The 17,266-nt window shown below is 48.3% G+C and overlaps 1 protein-coding gene across 8 annotated transcripts in view; it reads left to right on the top strand.

Moving 5' to 3' along the window:
• NCOR2 (nuclear receptor corepressor 2) overlaps positions 1-17,266 on the top strand; it is a 226,578-nt gene that overhangs the window by 55,116 nt on the left and 154,196 nt on the right. For all 8 annotated transcript variants that reach the window (XM_064392861.1, XM_064392858.1, XM_064392857.1 and 5 more), the window contains exon 2: positions 15,314-15,514. In XM_064392861.1, the coding sequence (XP_064248931.1) occupies positions 15,410-15,514 (105 nt within the window). In that variant the 5' untranslated portion in view covers positions 15,314-15,409. The remainder of the gene's footprint in view (positions 1-15,313; positions 15,515-17,266) is intronic.

Below are 17,266 nucleotides of genomic sequence, written 5' to 3'. Positions count from 1 at the left end.
GCTGAAAGTCATCTAAATAGGCTTTTAAAAGTATTTTTCCCACCCTGGAGAGAGATGGTTCAGCACACACATTCCTTATCGTGCTCTTGGCAAATCTGGGGTTGCCTGTTGCCCCGCGACCGGCGGTGACGTTCTTCTGGTTACGCTCATGCAGAGCCTTCACTCACCATGAGTGTGACTTTTCCAGAAACCAGAATATCCTCCTAAATGCGTGCTGGCTCACTGACATGAGCAACAGCATGTGAAAATACTTTGTCCATGCACGGATATTTCCAAAGTATAGTGTTGAAAGTTCTTCCATTAAACTTACAACCTGAGACTTCTGAAATTTATACGTCCTTCGTGGCTTCCTCCACCTAAGCTATTTAGAAGCTGCTGGTGCCATTTGGAAAGCTGCATAATCTCTTGTGGGTGATGATGTAATCAGCACTGTAATCAAATCTGCCAGTGATGTCATTGCTGGAGTAGCCCAGTGTTCCCTGGTGCAGAGATTAGTGGGATGAGATTGAAGTGTCAGTGCAGTTGGTGATGCAAAGTGGGGTGTCCCCATCCTGGGACGTGTGGGGCAGTTGGTGATGGGCATTGGGGTGTCCCCACCCTGGGAGGTGTGGGGCAGTGTTTGGCCAGCACTGATCCTGGAGCTGCCTCTGCTCTGCACTGGGGCTGGGGGTGAGACTGTAAAAATTGCCTTAATTCTCTCAAGGGATGTCTTGGACTGTGTCTGTATTTATTGTTACTGTCCTGGGGCAGGAAAGCACTGCCCAGAGATGTAAGTTACAGAAAGGTGCCATCAGAAGCAGAATGTGTCAAATCCCAGCTCCTTGGGGTGAGTCGCTGCTGATGCTTCACGTCTTCCCTCCCAGCTGAGCCCCACCAGTTTCATTTGCAGGGTCTCAGCACTGCCAGAGTTTTCTCCTGCTGGTGGTGACACCAGGGCTGTGGTATTTGGTTTTCTGCCTATGTCCACCTCAGTTTTTTGCAGCATCCTTGCAGTTAAAAGACAAGATTTTGCCTTTTGCCATGTGAGCATTTTGTTCCTTTCTAGCGACTCAAAGGGCAATTCTTTAAACATTTTCTATGTTATTTTTCATGATACCATTATTAGTAGAAGATCACACTGGTGAGGGAAGATAAATTTGTAATCCTGCTTAATGGCTGATCTTATCCAGCTGAGTAACTCTCATTGCATAAGGGACAGTGACCTGAAATCTTTTTAAACCATGGGACAGGATGCCTTTCCCTTCTCTACTTAGCACACACGGGTGTGATACAGACTTTAAATGGTTTAAAGTTTAACTCTTTTACTTTGAAATTTGAATACCTGCTGATAGCTAACCTTTGGGTTGCTGTGCCAGAGAGAACAGTGGTGCTGCAGGGTGTGAGTGACTTTAATGTGTTACTCTACGTGTTAAACTGCATCTCTTGCTCTTTGGGATTGCTAAACAGCATTTCCAGAAGTTACCTGGCATGAATTACAGGAGGATTGAACAGAAGAGCTTGATCACAGCCCTTGTCAGGCAGGTCCATGAGAGGGGCTGGGTGGGAGCTCTGAGGGATGCTCTGCTCCATCCCTCTCCGTGCCACTGCGGGATACCCACAGAGGGTGGGTGGGTTGTTGGCAGAGCTCTGCAGGAGGTGCTCCTTCATTTACCAAAGGTGATATCCTGGTGGCTGGCTCTGGGGAAGGAAGAGGGTTTTTCCTCTCAGATTTGGGTGAATCAGTGCTGTCTGTGATGGATTCTCACTGCGACAGGCTCTAAATGGGAACTCCCAGGGGAAATTAGCCTGCAGCTTTTGCCTTTATTAAATATTCTCCAGTGCCATCCCAAAGGAGTGCTTTTTAGTGCTCTGCAGTGTTTCATCTGTATTTTTTTTAACATCACCTACATGGAATGTGGCAATGTATGGTCTATATTTACATTAAAGCTTATGCACAAATAGTTAAAAAATGATAGATAGCATGTTCTGTTCTTCAGGTCTGTAATGTGATGGGGTCCTCACATGGGTGTGGGAATCTCAGCTGGAGATATTTCAGATTATTACAAAGTCCAATAGCTTACCTAGAGTTAGGGCTTATAATGATTGATTTAGCCATTTATTCAAACACCTATTTAATGATTGATTAAGCCTTTATAAACTATTTGCAACTTTTAAAATGGGACCTGATGTATTGTAGCTCCATTAGCATCTAGCTAATAAAATAGGCTGTGGACCTGTAACACAGATTTTGTTGACAGAAATGATATTTCATGTATTGAAGTATTAAATAAGTTGTTACAGTGTGTTTAAGGCACAGAAGTACAATCTGCTGCCTTGCTCCTGTCCTTCCAGCAGCTCTTTGCTGACTTGGAGCAGAGCCCTGGTGGTGCTGGTGACTGTTCACACACATCCCAGCTGACCTGGCTGCTGCTAGAGCAGGTGGGGTCCTGCACTTTCCCCTGTGGCCCTGAATGATCTCCTTTGCCTTTAGGCTGAGGGAGCCAAAAATTATTATAAAGGGAAGAGGGTGGTTTGCTTGGGGCCTGGGGATGCCAAACTGGAATCTCATTGAAGAGGCTGGGTTGGAGGGGGAGAGCAGGAAAGTTGCTTTGAAAGAGAAGAGGTACAGGCAAAGCTCTGCATCCTGCTCCATGTCCAGAAGTGTGCTGTCTTCTGAGTTTTACTGCAGTCTCAGGTTGGGTGGGGTTTGAAAGGACCTTAAACATCACCTAGTTCCAGCCCCCTGCCCCCATACCTTCCACTAGATCAGATTGCTCAACCCCCCATCCAACCTCTCCTCACCTTTATTTAACCAAGTACCAGAACCTAGAGGTAAATTCTGTACACAAGATTATAGAAGACAGGCTTTTTCAAATCTGACTTCTTTTTCTGTGTATAAAAGCATTTTTTTTTTCCATGAACTGCTCAACTTTCCATTTGCTTGAGCTGTACAGAGCTGGCAGCTGGGATGAGCTGTGTAATGGGATATCTGAATTGCAGCAGGAAACCAGCTCCAGTTCAAGCAGACCTGATTTAAAAGCAAATTCAGTCAAACCAGTACAAACTCCTGCTCGGAGGAATTAAAACTGCTTTATGTCCAATGGATGGCACTTCTGCTCAGGTCAGTGACTGCTGCTGAGGGATCCTCAAGTGGACCGTGAACAGAACCTCTCAAGTGCAGGTTGAGCAAGGTGATCCCTGATGCTCTGCCATTCTCACAGGGCTGTGGGAAGAAGGTAAAATTTGGCAAGCAAGAAGGTAAAATTTGGCAAGGGCTGACTTTTCCTCTGTCCCCACCCCTGCCTCGTAGGTGACTTTCTGCTCACATGGTTAAATGTTCTTGGTGAGTGGTGTGTGTTTGGATGGTAATGCTGTCCTTTTCCTTGGCAGTCTGAGCTTGTAGGACTTGGAAATATTTAGGCAAGGCTGATGATGTAAATGAGCACATGGGGACGTGGGAATGGTCCTGCCCTGTGGGTGGCTGATGTAAAAACAAAACCGGGAAGCCTTTTCCAGGCTTGGGCTGTGGAGCAGGGAGGTGGTTTTGTGGAAGGCTGCAATTAATATTTCTCTTTCCATGTTGTTCAACAGTTCAGCATTCATTTCTTTACCTCTAGCATCTGTCTGCAAGATTTGTGTGTTTGTTTCTGGAGATTTCCTACTCCTCAGCAATCAGGCATGCCGTAGGAAATGGAGGGAGAAGGGGTTGGCTCCAGTGGCCTGAGCCCATTGTTCAGTTCCCAGCCAGCTGTTCTGCAGCTGTTTGCAGGGCAGAGACCACAGGGGCTGGAGCAGAGGGGGTTTCCCAGAGCTCACCCCTAGGCTGGGCAGGAGGTGACAGAGGAGGGTGCCCTGTCTGCCTGTGCCCCCTCCACGGGGGTGTGTGTGGGTGTTGTGTGCAGTGCCAGGTGCTTCTCTGGGACATTGTGATAGGATGAAGAAAATGAGGGTTTATTTACCCTAACTGCTCTAATGTTTTCTTTCCTTGATTTTTCTCTCTCTGTAAAGAGAGAGAAAATCTCACTTTAACCCAGGGATAAGAAATAAACTGTGGGGGACACTAATGAATGGCAAGAGGGGAAACAGCAAATTCCCCTTTGGGTAAGAGTTTACTGTTCAAGCCTTGACCTTGTTAAAACTTGTTAACTCAATAAAAGTTTGAGTATTTAAAGACAAGCGACTTCTTCCTGCCTTGAGGGGCATAATTAAGTCATTCCACACCCCTTAAACCAGAGCTGTGGGAGGAGGACTAAGGAGCTCCCTATCCTGCCTGCCTCAGTCAGTCAACAACCTTGCACCAGGTCATCTCTGACATGCAAGGCAGCACTCCTGGGCTGTGTGGGGCTTCTGCTGGGAGTGGTTTTGTGGGAAACCTGCTGTTCCCCAACTGCTGGGAGGATGGCATTGCTCCTTTTGAAGGGCAGGCAGTTCTTCCACTGCTTGAAATTGTGGTCGAGTGTTTTTATTAAAGCAGACTGAATTTCCTGGGTAAAGCATGCAACAGAGCTTCACGATGTGTGTGTGCTGTGTTCATCCATAAAAATTCCTGTACGACTTGAAAGCTGGAGAGTTCCCCAAATACAGAAACGTGCTGTTTTTCCAGTTTGAAGTGGCATGTCTGTGCCTACCGAGCTGTAATCAGTACCCAGTGGTGTGAATTCTTCTGGAATTGCAGCTCCAAAGATGGACAAATAAGGACTTTGGATTGCCAGAGAGCCCCAGGAGAGCACACACACTGCCCAGCAGTGCAGAGGAGTAACTTCTGATGTGACTGCTTTACACCTGGAGTGCTATAGTGGCCTCTTGGCTATTTAAAAAGCATTTGGCTTCATTTTTTTCTTTTTTTTGGTTGTATTTGTGTTCCCTGGGTGGGCTCAGGGGCTTTGCAGGAGCAATGGGAAGGGCTGTGTGCTGTGGTACAGAGCCCTCACAGGCACCACAGCTATTTTCAGTGAAATCCACCATCACTGGCTACTCCCAGTAAAGCAGCAGGGCTGTCAGAGGCAGTTGTCTCATGAGCAGCTCAGCTGCCCAAGCAGAAGTCATGGAGATGTGGGGGCAATAATTGTCTTAGCTGTCCCTGTGTAAGCTGCCCTGTTTCATCTTGATACCACAGGAAACTCATTGTCTCAGCAGAGACAATTTTGGATGCCAGGTCTTTTCTTGCTGTGCATGATGAGCTTTCATCTCAGTTTAAATCTGAGGCCTTCATCAAGGTTATTAGCTCAATGCATGAAAGTACTGGGAAGCATCCTTAAGTACCTCCCAGATGGACTCTGGAAAGATTATTATGCCATAATTTGTTTCTATAGCTCCACAAAAGCAGTATTTGACCTTGAGGCTGTGGCTCTCCTATTTCCTCTGCTGGCATTCCCAGTGCTCTTGTCCAGACCAGCCTGGTGTGAGCTCAGTGACTCAGGGACAGAGCCAGGAGCTGTGCTGCCCAGATGAGGATTGCTGGGTGTCACATGCTTCCCTCGTGGTTTTCTTTGTTTCTCTTACATGGCTGAAAGGTTGGAGGGTGAGGAGCCCTTTGAAACCTTGGCTCCAGGACAGGTGGAGGGGGACAGGAGGTACCTGTTTGTGGCAACAGCAAATTGGGCCAGTGACTCATTTTAGGAATAGCTTGACATTGGCAGCTCAGAGGGTTTTTAAAGTAGTTATTAATTATTATTACTAAATAGCTTTGAGTTCAGCAATTGCTAAACAGGATGGACTGATAGCCCAGGGACTGGGCATTTTGCCAGCAAACAAGGCAAAAGTCTCCCCTCCCTCCCATGTGACAGGGCAGGGAGAGCAGAGTCTTCTGACCCCAGCGCTCATTGCTTCTCCCTGGAGCAGCCCACCCTGCGAGGTATCTCATCTGTCTAGCATGAATTACAGCCACCTTTCAAGGACTCCTGCAAACCGAGTCCTCAGGCTTCCAGAAACCTGTAAATGACAGGCTGAAAACCATTGCCTCAAGCCCAGGAGAGGCAAATGACAAAGGGTCTGAGCAGGCTGCACTTGGAGAAGTGTCCTGGTGGACAAGGCAGGACTCCTGATCTGCTGGGGAGTGACTGACAGCTTTGGACAGTGTGTTGTCAGCAGGACTGAGCTTGGCAGGGAAGCGCTGAAATCCTGTTTGCCCACTTGCATGAGTTCAGTTATTAAACACATCAGGAATCCCCAGCTGTTCTGTAAGCCTGTCCCTAGAAACATAACCCAGAGCCTGGCTCCTGCAAAGTGCTCTTTGCCTTGGAGTGAAGCTGGAGGGAGCTGGAGCTGTGCAAGCCTTTCCTTCTTTTCAGGGTAAGACTCCTCTGTGGATTCAGAGCAGGTTTGCTGCAGTGGGCTGTGGTTTATGTAGGGGTATCTGACAAGGGGATGGAGGAGGAGGTGAAGGTGATGTTCTCCGGCTCCCCTTTCCTCACTGCAAATTGCCCTCATTGTATGCAAACACTGGAATTTTTTGGTGCCTCTAGAGAGACTTTGACTTTCTGTCTAGAAGCTATTAATTACCTAGACAAGAAAAGCAGAATATAGCCAATTAATGCCTGCTACTGCTTGGACCTGTCTGACTGTGAACTAATGAGCAGCTCCTTTCTCTGGGCCACCAGTGAGCCAGAACTTCTCATCAGTGTTCCTGGGGAGAAATGAAAGCAGCAGCAATATGCAGCAACAAATAGCTGGAATTCAGTTATTAACCTGGGCTGAAAATTGACTCTATCTGCTGGTAATTACCTGGAGGATGTTAGGAGGAAGGCCCAGGGGAGGGTTCAGAGCTGGTATTTGACAGACCATCACAAGTGGCTGAGGTAGCATTACCTCAGTTCCCATCCGGAGTCTGGGGTGCAGGGGTGTGTGGAACAACTGCAGTGAAAACCAGGAGTGAAATGGGTTAGTTTAAAACAGCTCTGCTCCCCAAAGACCCCTTTCTTTAGTGATATTTTATGGCACAGTTGCATAGCATCTCATATATTTTTGAGTACCTTGGTTTACAGGTCATTTAATTTATTTGCAGGCTTCGTTTCGGTTCCCTGGGGTAATTCTGTTCCTTTGCACGTGTCTTCCTAGGGAGGCATTAAATTGTGCAGTTTGTCATAATAGTTCAGCTTTTATGCTGGCAGTTGGTGCTCTTCAAAGATCCTCGTGTGGAGTTTAGACTCCTGAATCATTAGAGGATCATGAAAGAAAAGGAATAATTTAGAAGGCAAAGATGTTTTGTCGCCTTTGAAAACCGGGAACGTGCAAAAGGAGAAAATGTTTAGTGGTACAATCTTCCTCAAAGAACTTATCTTAGGAACTCCAGAAAATGAATTTCCTTTCTTTATTCAGGATGTAAATAACTGAAAATGTCACTCCTGAGCTGAGTAATTTGTTCAACAAAAGGATCTGGAGGAGATGACTCCCCTCGCTTTCATGAATGTGCCCAAGACATCAGAGGACCTGTCTCTTTAGCAACATGAACTGAAGGGTTTGAAAATCAAATGAGCAGCGTGTTCTGTGCAAAATATATAAATAAACCTCGCAGGTGCTTTGTAATCTGCCTTGCATTTTAAAAGCCTTGTTTGTCTGGGTATCCTGGGCTCTGGGTTAGCTCCTGGGAGCAGCGAGTGGACGCAGTGGTGATGTGTTGTTACAGCCACGGTTGTTAATGTGCTGCTCAGTGCACTTGGGAGCAGGGCTGGAATTCCCATATGCCTGCAGTGTCATTGTCAGCAAGGAATTGCGTGGGGTTTTTTGATTTAAACTTGCTGGTGTGTGTTTATTCAACTGAGATTGGAACTGCGTAACAGTTCCAGCATTTAAGTCCATGTTTAATGTAAGATGGTGTACAGGGCGAGCAGGGAAAAGAGAGAAATGGGGTCTGGGAGTGGGGAGAGAAGGAGCTCTGCCCTGGAACAGGCTGTCTTCTCTTGCACCATGGTTGAAATGGCCTGGATCCCATCCCAGGTGGATGTGGCAGCACAGGGTGAATATTGCAGCATGCCAGGCTGCCAGGCAGGGGGTTGGGCAGGAGGAGGTTTGGTTTGTTCCTTTGCACAGCCCATCTTGCCCCAGCAGGTGTGCTTTTTAGTTTCAACTCCTGCACTTCTGTATCTGGGGCGTTTTCAGCTGTTTTTCCATCCCTGGAGTTTTACCAGTCAGTTCTCCTAGTCTGCTTTTGCTGTCCAGCGCTGGTTTTCTTATCTGTCTCCTTTTTGGCATCTGATTGTCTCTCCTTTCCTTTCCTTCTCCACTCCCCTGCCCTGTTTCCCTTTGCAGTCCCAGTGCCCGGGTGGTTTCATGTTTGGCTTTTTTTTTAATTTCCTCTCCAGGCGTTTCCATTTGTCTTTGCAGATCATCTTCAACAAAGGCCTTGCATGGTCTAATTTGTTTTCTATTTCCAGCCCAGACTTAAAATAACTCCTTTGTTCCATGAATGGCCTGTGCATGGATCCAAATCCCACCTCCCCCCTTTATATTTTTTTTTACTTTTTTTTTTTCTTCTTTTAGTGTGGATTTCTGTTTCACTGTTCTTGTCACTATCTTTAACTACTCAAAGTGTCCCTTTTGGGCATGTGGGTTGTGTGTGGCTGTGTGCATGCTGGCTGTCCCCACTTCCCTCGGAGCAGCTTGGGAATGGGTTTGCAGGGCTGTGGGTGCCTTGGCACGGGAGCAGTGATGCTGTTGCATAACAGGAGCAGCTCTGCCATCGTGTCCCTGCTGACAGGCTCCTGCTCCAGGAGCCATGCGTTGTCTGCATGGTTTACCAGTCTCAATGGCAAAATCAGGAGGTGCTTATGTTCTTTAGATTGATTCCAAGAGGGGAATCCAACAATGGGAGTAGGGAGATTAAAGGAAAAGAGGCACATTGGGACTGGATTTGGAAAGCAAAGACTCAGACTGGCCATGTTGATGCTGACCTGAGGCTGGAGCCACAGCCAGGCTGGCACTTGGTGTGTGGCTTGTGCATTTTAATAAGACAATGTCCCTGCAGCTGGGGAGTGACGGCCAAGTTCTCCTGCAAAGAGAAATGGGTCAGTCTTGTTCTTTTAAGCAATACGTGTCCCTCTGGGAACCATCACAAGGTCACTTGCAGCCCCTGAGATGTATTTAAAGCCTGTGAAATCCCCTACAAGTGCTCCCCTGATGAGGAGGAGTGCTGGGGCGAGTGCACAGATGTCTCGTGGGCTCTTGGGGAATCAGTGGGGTCTGAGCAAGGGCTGTCAGGGACAGGAATCACAGTGCACACTCAGCATGTCCTTTCCAGAAGCATCAGGCTGGGAGCAGCTGGCCTGACAAACCTGCTTTTCGAAACCCTACTGGGAATGGGGCTGGCAGAATCCAGCGCTCTGACCTTGCTCCGTGCCGCCGCGGTGCCAAGGTCTGTGCACAAATCCTGGCAAAGGTTATCTTGGGGCAGAGCTAAACACGGGTCCCATGCCTAAAATAGCTTGGAAAGATTGAAAAGGAGAAATGCAAGTGGCAAATCCTGCTTTGTGGCTTTGGGCAGTGATAGGAGCAGGGCAGAGAAGTCATCTTTCATCAGGGCTTGGAACCGGTTCTGTGTGGAGCCGTGCCGTGGCTGGGAGAGCTGATGCAGCCTGATTGCAGCTATGAGACAGCAAACCAGCAGGAGAGACTTCAGCTCTGAGCTTCTGTCATCCCCTCCATGGCCTTAGGGACCAGCTGTACCTTCTTACAAGGGCAACACCCTGCTCTGAGCAGCTCTGTGGTGGAGCAAGGTCCCTTCTTCCCCCAGGATCTGCTGCTGTAATTGCTTGAGTATCCACACCATTGGTCAGGCAAGGAAAAGATCTAGTTCAGAAGTCATCTGGACAAAAGAGAAGAGGGAGGAAAGCTGTGCCAGAGGGTGAGCTGGTGAATGGGACAAGAGCTGTTTTGGGTACTGATGTTGGAGGAGCAGCTGAGGAACTGCAGGGTCTGACCATCGTGTGCAGGTGCTGCCAGTCTGGCTGACTTCTGTACTCCTCCAAAGCAAGGAAAATGCTTTAGGATGACATGCAGGTACAAGCCTTGATCCCTGGGGTTGAAATAACCTCTCCTTCATGCCACAGAGCTCAGGATGTGCCTGATTTTTCCTGTTGACCCCGTGCTGCAATGTTAATGTAAAACCTCTGTGCTTGGCTGTGATTGAACTGTGGATTCCCGGGCTGCAGACATTGACATTGTTATCTTTGTTGTTCTGAATAGAGCCCTAAATTTGTGGCAGACAGCCTGCTTTCCCTTGAAAGGACTTCACAGATACAGTACATACAAATATTTGTGTATAATGTCAGCTGTCTTCCAAGAAAATTTCATGCACATATTGATTAGACAAATCCATTAACGTTACGTTGTGGTGCATTTCTGAGGAACAGCTCTCTCCCCATTTTCATCGCATCTAAATGATTTCTGCTTCCCCTAGTCCTTTAAAGCAAGAGTGAGTAAATCTCTTAGCTGCTTTTCAGGTCTGGTTTTGATCTAGAGCTCATGTCAGTGGGGTGGAGGCTGACAAGCAGTGCACTCTGCTGTGCCCCACGCAGCTGGGTGCTGGGGTTTGTTAGGCACCATGCTTGGATGGACTCCTGGAGGTGGATGTTACAGCTTGGTATTAATTAAGCATCATTACAAAGGTCTCCTTAACTTTTATTTGAAAATGCATGAGTTGACTGGAGGATATATACCTTTTATTTCTTGTTTGAGGAGGAAAATTGTCGTGCATTTAGCATTTGATTAAAGATGACTTTGTTGTTTTTTCCAAAAACTGCATAATTTAATGTAATTAAATATGAGCTTTGTTGTCAATACTCTTCAGTTAAATGCACTGGTGAGTGCCAACAGTATCTCTTATTTGCCATGTCTGCATGGTGTGGTGGTACTAGTTTTTGCCATTTAATGAGGGGTATGGCAGGCATTTTGTGGGCTGCCTCTTAACGTCTTCTGTAGATCACCCATGGTCCGTAGACCACAAGTTGAGTAACATTACTCTGGGCTTAGGAAACAAAATATTCTGTTAATCTTATTTCAGCATGTCCTTGCTTTAAGAAAAAAGTAAAAAAAAAAAAAAGTGTGTTTTGAACTTGAGCCATGTGTTTTCATTGGGATCTTTCAAACTCCTCTGAGAACAGATGAACCGGTATTTTCTGTGAGCTGGGAGTGTCTTGTTGTTCTCACCTTTCAGAGAGATGAACTCAGGCACGGCGTAATTACAGCAACTGGCCCACATTTGTGTTGTACCAGTCAAGCCGGGGACCTCGCCTGGGAATCCTGCTCTCCCTGAGGAGTCCAGAGCAAATCAGGAAGGTTGTGTCTAACTTTGAAGAGCAACAAGTCTGTTGGATGATGTTAATTAATTTTTTTGCAGCTGGATTTAATTGCAAACCCCTTATTTAGACCTGCAGGGTTTAGCACGGTGCTGCCTGTATCAGTGTAGGCTTTGCTGTGGCAGGGAGCTGCAATGGTGCAGGGTGGAGCTGTGCAGCCCCATGCCCAAGTGCTGTGGGCTGGGAATCCAGAGGTGGCTGCAGGGTGTTGTGGACTCCTCTGTGCCCCTCTTTTGGATGTGAATGTGCTTGGCCTGGTGCTGTGCACCCCCTTAGCCAGGCTGGGGACACTGCTGGGAGCTGGCTGGCGCTGGGGCAGAGCTCCTTGGCATGTGGGGCAGCCTGCAGCAGCTTGCTGTGGCTTGTGGTGTGCTTTTGTGGTGTGAGTTGGGAGAACAGGTGATGGGGAGACAATTTTAGGCAGAAATGGCACGTGAAGAGGAGAAACAGGAGAGCAGGGTGGTGGCAGGGGGGGATGGGAGAGTTTTGAAGGCTTTAGCAGTGGGGCAGAATCCTGTGAGTCTTTCAACAGGTGAAAATGAACAGATACAGGAGGTTCCATAGGCACTCGCCTCCTCCGCAGGTTCATGTTGTAGCTCTGATTCTGGCTGTGGTGATAACCTCCAGCTTTCTGCTGTTGCTAATCAGAGACCATAAATCTCCTGGTACCTAGTGCTGTAATGGCTAATGCAGGTCTGTGGGTAAAACAGTCTCAGATGGAGACTCTAACTGGGGGGGGAAATACCTTTCCTGTGAGACAATGTCTGTTCTTCATCAAAATCAGTTGAGAAAGTAAGAACTAAACAGTTTGATTTTAAAGATTTAAAGAGCCTGGCTGCACTCTCTCTCTTACTTCCATTAATCTGTTCCTATTGTTTGTGTTCCTCTCTTAAAATGATTAATAGAGTTTTGGAGGAGGAGGCACCCCAGTGTCTTTGGCTGGGAATAGGTGCCCTGGTGGTGTCCCAGAGAAGGGCACCAGTGCATGTCCTGCAGGATGTGCTCCCACTTTACTCCCAGCGGGAGCCCCCATAACGTTTTTGCCTGCTGGGCTGGGCACATGGAGTGTAAAAATGGGACCTGAGGTGTGATCTGAGGCATCTGTGGAGCTGCCCCAGTGCTTTGGTGACCTTGTTTGGCTGAAGCCCAGTCCTGCTGTGGTAGAAACATCCAGGGCTTGTGCTGGGATCTTGCTGGTGACCTGCTGTTTGCAGATGTGGGAATGCATGGGCACTGCTTCTCTCCTGCTTGCAAAGGACCATGTGATTTTTACTTTTGTCTTCCCAGGGCTTCTAATAAGAAGCCTCAATAGAGACAGAGGTGGTTTGCTGCCCTTGTTAAGGAAAAATCCTTTTGTGCTGCTGTTAGCTTGTGATTAATGCAGGACAGACACTGTGCCTTGGTGCAGGACGGTTTTGTTGGCCCCTGTATTTCATCCTGTGTCTGTACTCCTCTAGCAGACAGTTAACTTTTTTTTAGTTGCACAGACCAAGGCAAAAAAAGCTTTTAAACTGTTTTAGAGCTCGATACCATGTGGCTTTGCACCTGGTGCTGTGTTTTAAGCTGAACTGCTGATCTGAAGAGTTAAAGAAAAAAATCATCCTTTTTCTTTTACTGTAGACAGCTGCCTCAGCACGGTCAGGTACCTGCTGTGCTTCCAGGAAGCCTTGGCTTGCTGAAAGCTGCCATGGACTCTGGCTTGGAGTGTGTGTGTGTGTGTGTATATATTTTTACATGTGCTAATTAACTTGTAGGTGGCTGTAAGCCAAGATGTCTGAGTTTGAATCTGTTATTGGGAAAGTACCTTAAATTACTGCAGATCCCACTGAGCTTTCGGAGCCTTGAGAGCCCCGTGCACATGTCCTTGGCAGCTGCAGGGAGGGTTTGCCCCTGGAGCTGGGCTGCAGCAGAGCTGGGAGGGTGCTGGTGTCTCCTGGGAGGGTCAGCATGGCAGGTTTGGGACCATGTGCTCCTGGCACAGCCCCCAGCTTAGGGTGGGAATGGGTGAGCAAAATCCCATCCAGTCGGAAGCGGGAGGGGAAGTGGGACAGTCATACTGGAAGTATAAATACGCCTGTTCTGGGTATCTCTGAATTCCCCCGTGTGCTCAGGGGCTTTCCTGCCCGGGCTGGATTGCACTGAGCACGCCAGGCTCCAGCATGGGGAGGCTGTCTCATCTGGGATGAGGGGCAGGCTGCTCCAGGCCACCGGTGCTTCCCTGGGCTGGCAGGTAAGGTGTCCTGGGGCTCAGCAGGGATATGTGGATCCAGAAATGAGGGGAATCCCAGCTCTTGTGCAGGGAGTGAGCTGAAAGCAGGAGGGACGTGTTTGTCCCTTCGCACCCTGCCTTGAGAGCTAAACCTTGCCTTTTTCCATTTGTCACTGGCTAAAATGCCTTTTTCAGAGAGACTCACCTGACCCCCATCAGGAGCGTGGTGATGTCTTTGTGTGTCTGCCATCCTTAGGCTTCATGGGGTTTGCTGAGAAGGTGATTTCTGTAAGATTTGACCTCTGGGTGAGAGGCTGCCTTTCCCTGGCTGCTTGGACCGTTGCTTGGTTTGGTTTATTTCTGGCTCTGAGGCTGGTGGCTGCTGGCAAACCAGTGAGGCAGCTCCGTGCCTGCTGCAGCAGATAGCGAGGGGTTTATCAGCACGGGCTCATCTGTGGTCTCGCAGCAGGGAAAAGAAATATAAAAAGAAAAGCTTCCTCTTTTTCTTTTTTTTTCTTTTTTTTTTTTTTCCCCAGCTTTCCCACCCCCTTTTGGTTTTTGTGCATGCCAACTGCTGTTTCAGTTGAAATTGCGTTGGCTGGGGCTGGCTGTGCTCCCCATGCACAGAGACCACAAGTGTGGGGAGAGGCTCCTGGGAGCACTGGAAGTTTCATTTGCTGTTCTGGTGTGCTGCTGGAAGAGTTTGGCACTGCCAAAAACCTTGCACAGATCCATACATAACACATACCTGCAGTGGGGAGGAGCTTTGTGAGCATTGGGTGGGATGGGGAATGGATCCCAGAGAGCTGATCCCTGCTTGGGATCAGTCCTGATAACATCCCCTGACCCGGGCAGGCAATTTATGCTTTGTGTAACTAGCTGTTAATTTGAGAATAATAGTTAATGCACCTCGCACTGGCAGCGATGAAGGGCAGCATTTAGACCTTTGTTACTTTTTCAATCCAGACAAAAGCCAGGAGGCTTAAAATCATCACCAAGCAAACAGCGTAAAGTATCTGTAAAAATCAGTAACTTGCAAATCTCCCCTTGGGGCCAAGAGGCACCTTCCCACTTTGTTGGTTTTCCTGATTTTGTTGCAGCTGCTAAAGGAGTTGCAACAGGTGGTAGAGGAGTGAAGGCGTGGGTGACAGGTGTTTGTGAAAATACCCTGGGGGCTGTGCTGTGTTCTCTGGCACTCTGGCCCTATCAGAAGGGCTGATCCAGGTGGCACTGAAGGTGTGTGATGTGTTTTAGTCCTGGCTTTTATTGTGGCTCCGTGGATGGACACAGCTGCAAGGTCAGTGCCTGGTGTCCCTCCTGCCATTAGATCAGGACTTACCTCAGAGGGCAGCAGAAGTGGCCACAGCTTGGAAAGAAGAGCACTGACATGTGAGAGTGTGGATGTTGAAAGGGATGGGCTGGGGAGGGACCTTATGCCTTTTTGGGCCTTGTGTTGAAATGCCAGAACTCTAGACTGTGTTTTTGGAAACTGAGTCACCCTGCAAAAAAAATACTCATCTCCAAGAGACTTAGAGACCAACAGGACCCAAAGAAATAGCCGGCAGTTTGGCTTCCTGGTCCTGCTGGGGGTGGGCGAAGGCTTTCCGAGAAAATTGGGTGCGATAAATTTTGGACAATCTTACATTTGGACTTCCTGTGATAGGAGTAATCTACAGAAAAGATTTAGCAGTGTGGTTTGCCAAATGGAGAACGGGGCTGCTGGGGAATTGCGAGGGCGGTGAGGTTTTGGTGAGGCCCAAGGCCTGATCCTCAGCTGTCTCACAGGACTTGAGCTGACTGAATTTTAACCTGCTGCCTTCCCGCTTCCTTCCAGCTTTTGCACGCCGTGGAAGGCGCACGCACGATGAAGAGGAGCTCTCGGCTCTCCTAATCCGTGGCTGGTGATTTGGAGGCAGCCTGCTCGCCGGCCATGTCTGGCTCCACGCAGCCCGTGACGCAGAGCTGGCGCGCGGCCGAGCCGCGCTACGCCCCGCACGCCATGTCCTACCCGGTGCAGATCGCCCGCCCGCACGCGGTAAGGCCACCGGCACCCTCACATCTTCTGAAAAATCCCTCTGCCCAGGACCTCTCCTCCTGGGAAGCTGAGAAGCCACAGAGAAAAAGGAAAACAGTTTTATTGCATTTGCTTCTCTGTGTTTTGCTCCTTTGGAATGTGTTTGGTCATTGTTTATCCAATGGGTGGTTGTTTCATTGGGTTTCTGGCGAGTTGTTTTGACTCAATGGCCAACCAGTGCCAAGCTGTGCCATGAGTTTTATTACTATCTTTTTAGCCTTCTGTAAGTATCCTTTCTGTATTTTTAGTATAGTTTAGTATATTCTAAACTATATTTAATATAATACAGATCATAATATAACTTCTTTAATATAATATAGATCATATCTATACGATCTTTAATATAATATAGATCATAAAATAATCAATTAGCCTTCTGAGAACATAGAGTCAGATTCATCATTCCTTCCTTCATCGGGGCACCCCACAAATACAATAGGCCACGGCTTTCCTTCCCCAGCCGCTGGCAGGGTGGGAGCCACGTGGGTGTCCCCAGTGTCAGGCAGTGGTTCAGCTGCGCCGGTCTCGGATGTGGCTGTTACGGAGAAATCAGACCATTTCCGTGCCTGTGGTACAGGATTTCATTGTTCCTCTCTCATGGGATCCTCTTTTGTTTCTCCATATGCTGCTTTCAGTTTTTCTCTCCCTTTCCAGCCTTTTCCTAAGCACTGGCTGTGGTGGTGCTCGTGGGCTCTGGCTCATCATTTCTGAGCACCTGAATCTGTTTGTCCTCCAGGCAAGAGCACCCTTGGTTTGGTGCATCCAGCCTGGGGGCAAAGGGGAAGGTTTGACCATTCTTGTGGAGCAGGAGCATGTGCCCTCCAGCCCTTTTTGGCATGGCCTTTTCTTGGCACTGAATCACAAGGGAAGGACCATCCTCTTCTGTGTGTGGGCTCACTGCTTCCCAGTGAAGCCAGTCCTTGCTCCTCACACCCGCAGGAGAGCTCTCCTGGTTCCCAAACTGCTGAGTGAACCTGCCTCCTGCCCTCTGTTAGCAGACCTGCCTCTCTTTATGCAGCTCTCCTGGGGAGCAAGAAGATAACTGAGCTGCTGAGCTTTTCATTTTATCCTTCCCCCTCTTTTCCCCCCCTCTTAGTCTTGACCTGTAATCTTTTCTTTTCTTGGATCAAGGCATAAGCTGGAGATGATCTTTTTTTTTTGGCTCTGTCTTGTTGAATGTACCAGAACTCACAGAGGTTAATTCACCTGGAGCCAGCCTCTCCTTTCTGTGCTGTCTCACTCATGCCTGTGTTTGCTCATCCCGGGTGGGTGAATGTTTTCAGTTTAAGCCCTTAACGGAGGAAACTCTTCTTAGTGGAACAGCTTTAGTCAGCTCAGGCTGCTTAAAGGAATCTTATTAGGTGCTGGAGTATGGCTCACACTTCCAAGAGTCTTTGGAGCTGCTTCTTGGTGGATCACAGTGAGGTGGAAGGTGCCTGAAACGCAAGTCAGGGAGGAGACCTTGTCTGGGAGTTGCATTTGACAGTCACAGCTACTGAATGGTAAAATTCAGTCTGTGCTGGTTTTAGTGTTCAACTTGAGGGCCTGGAAACCCACGAAATGCCAGTGAAGGGCTGAAATTCCCTCATTTGCCCTCTTTGCCTGGCTTCAGCAGAGCGGCACAAGGAGCAGACCTGGAGATTGGAAAGGCTTTGAAATAGAAACGTTAAGGAGGGCGCGGGACGAGCTCTTGGCTGCGTTTGCTGGCTCATC

Source organism: Passer domesticus, chromosome 17, assembly GCF_036417665.1.
Source record: "Passer domesticus isolate bPasDom1 chromosome 17, bPasDom1.hap1, whole genome shotgun sequence".
NCBI classification, from domain to species: domain Eukaryota; kingdom Metazoa; phylum Chordata; class Aves; order Passeriformes; family Passeridae; genus Passer; species Passer domesticus.
This window is presented reverse-complemented; position numbering and strand designations above follow the sequence as displayed.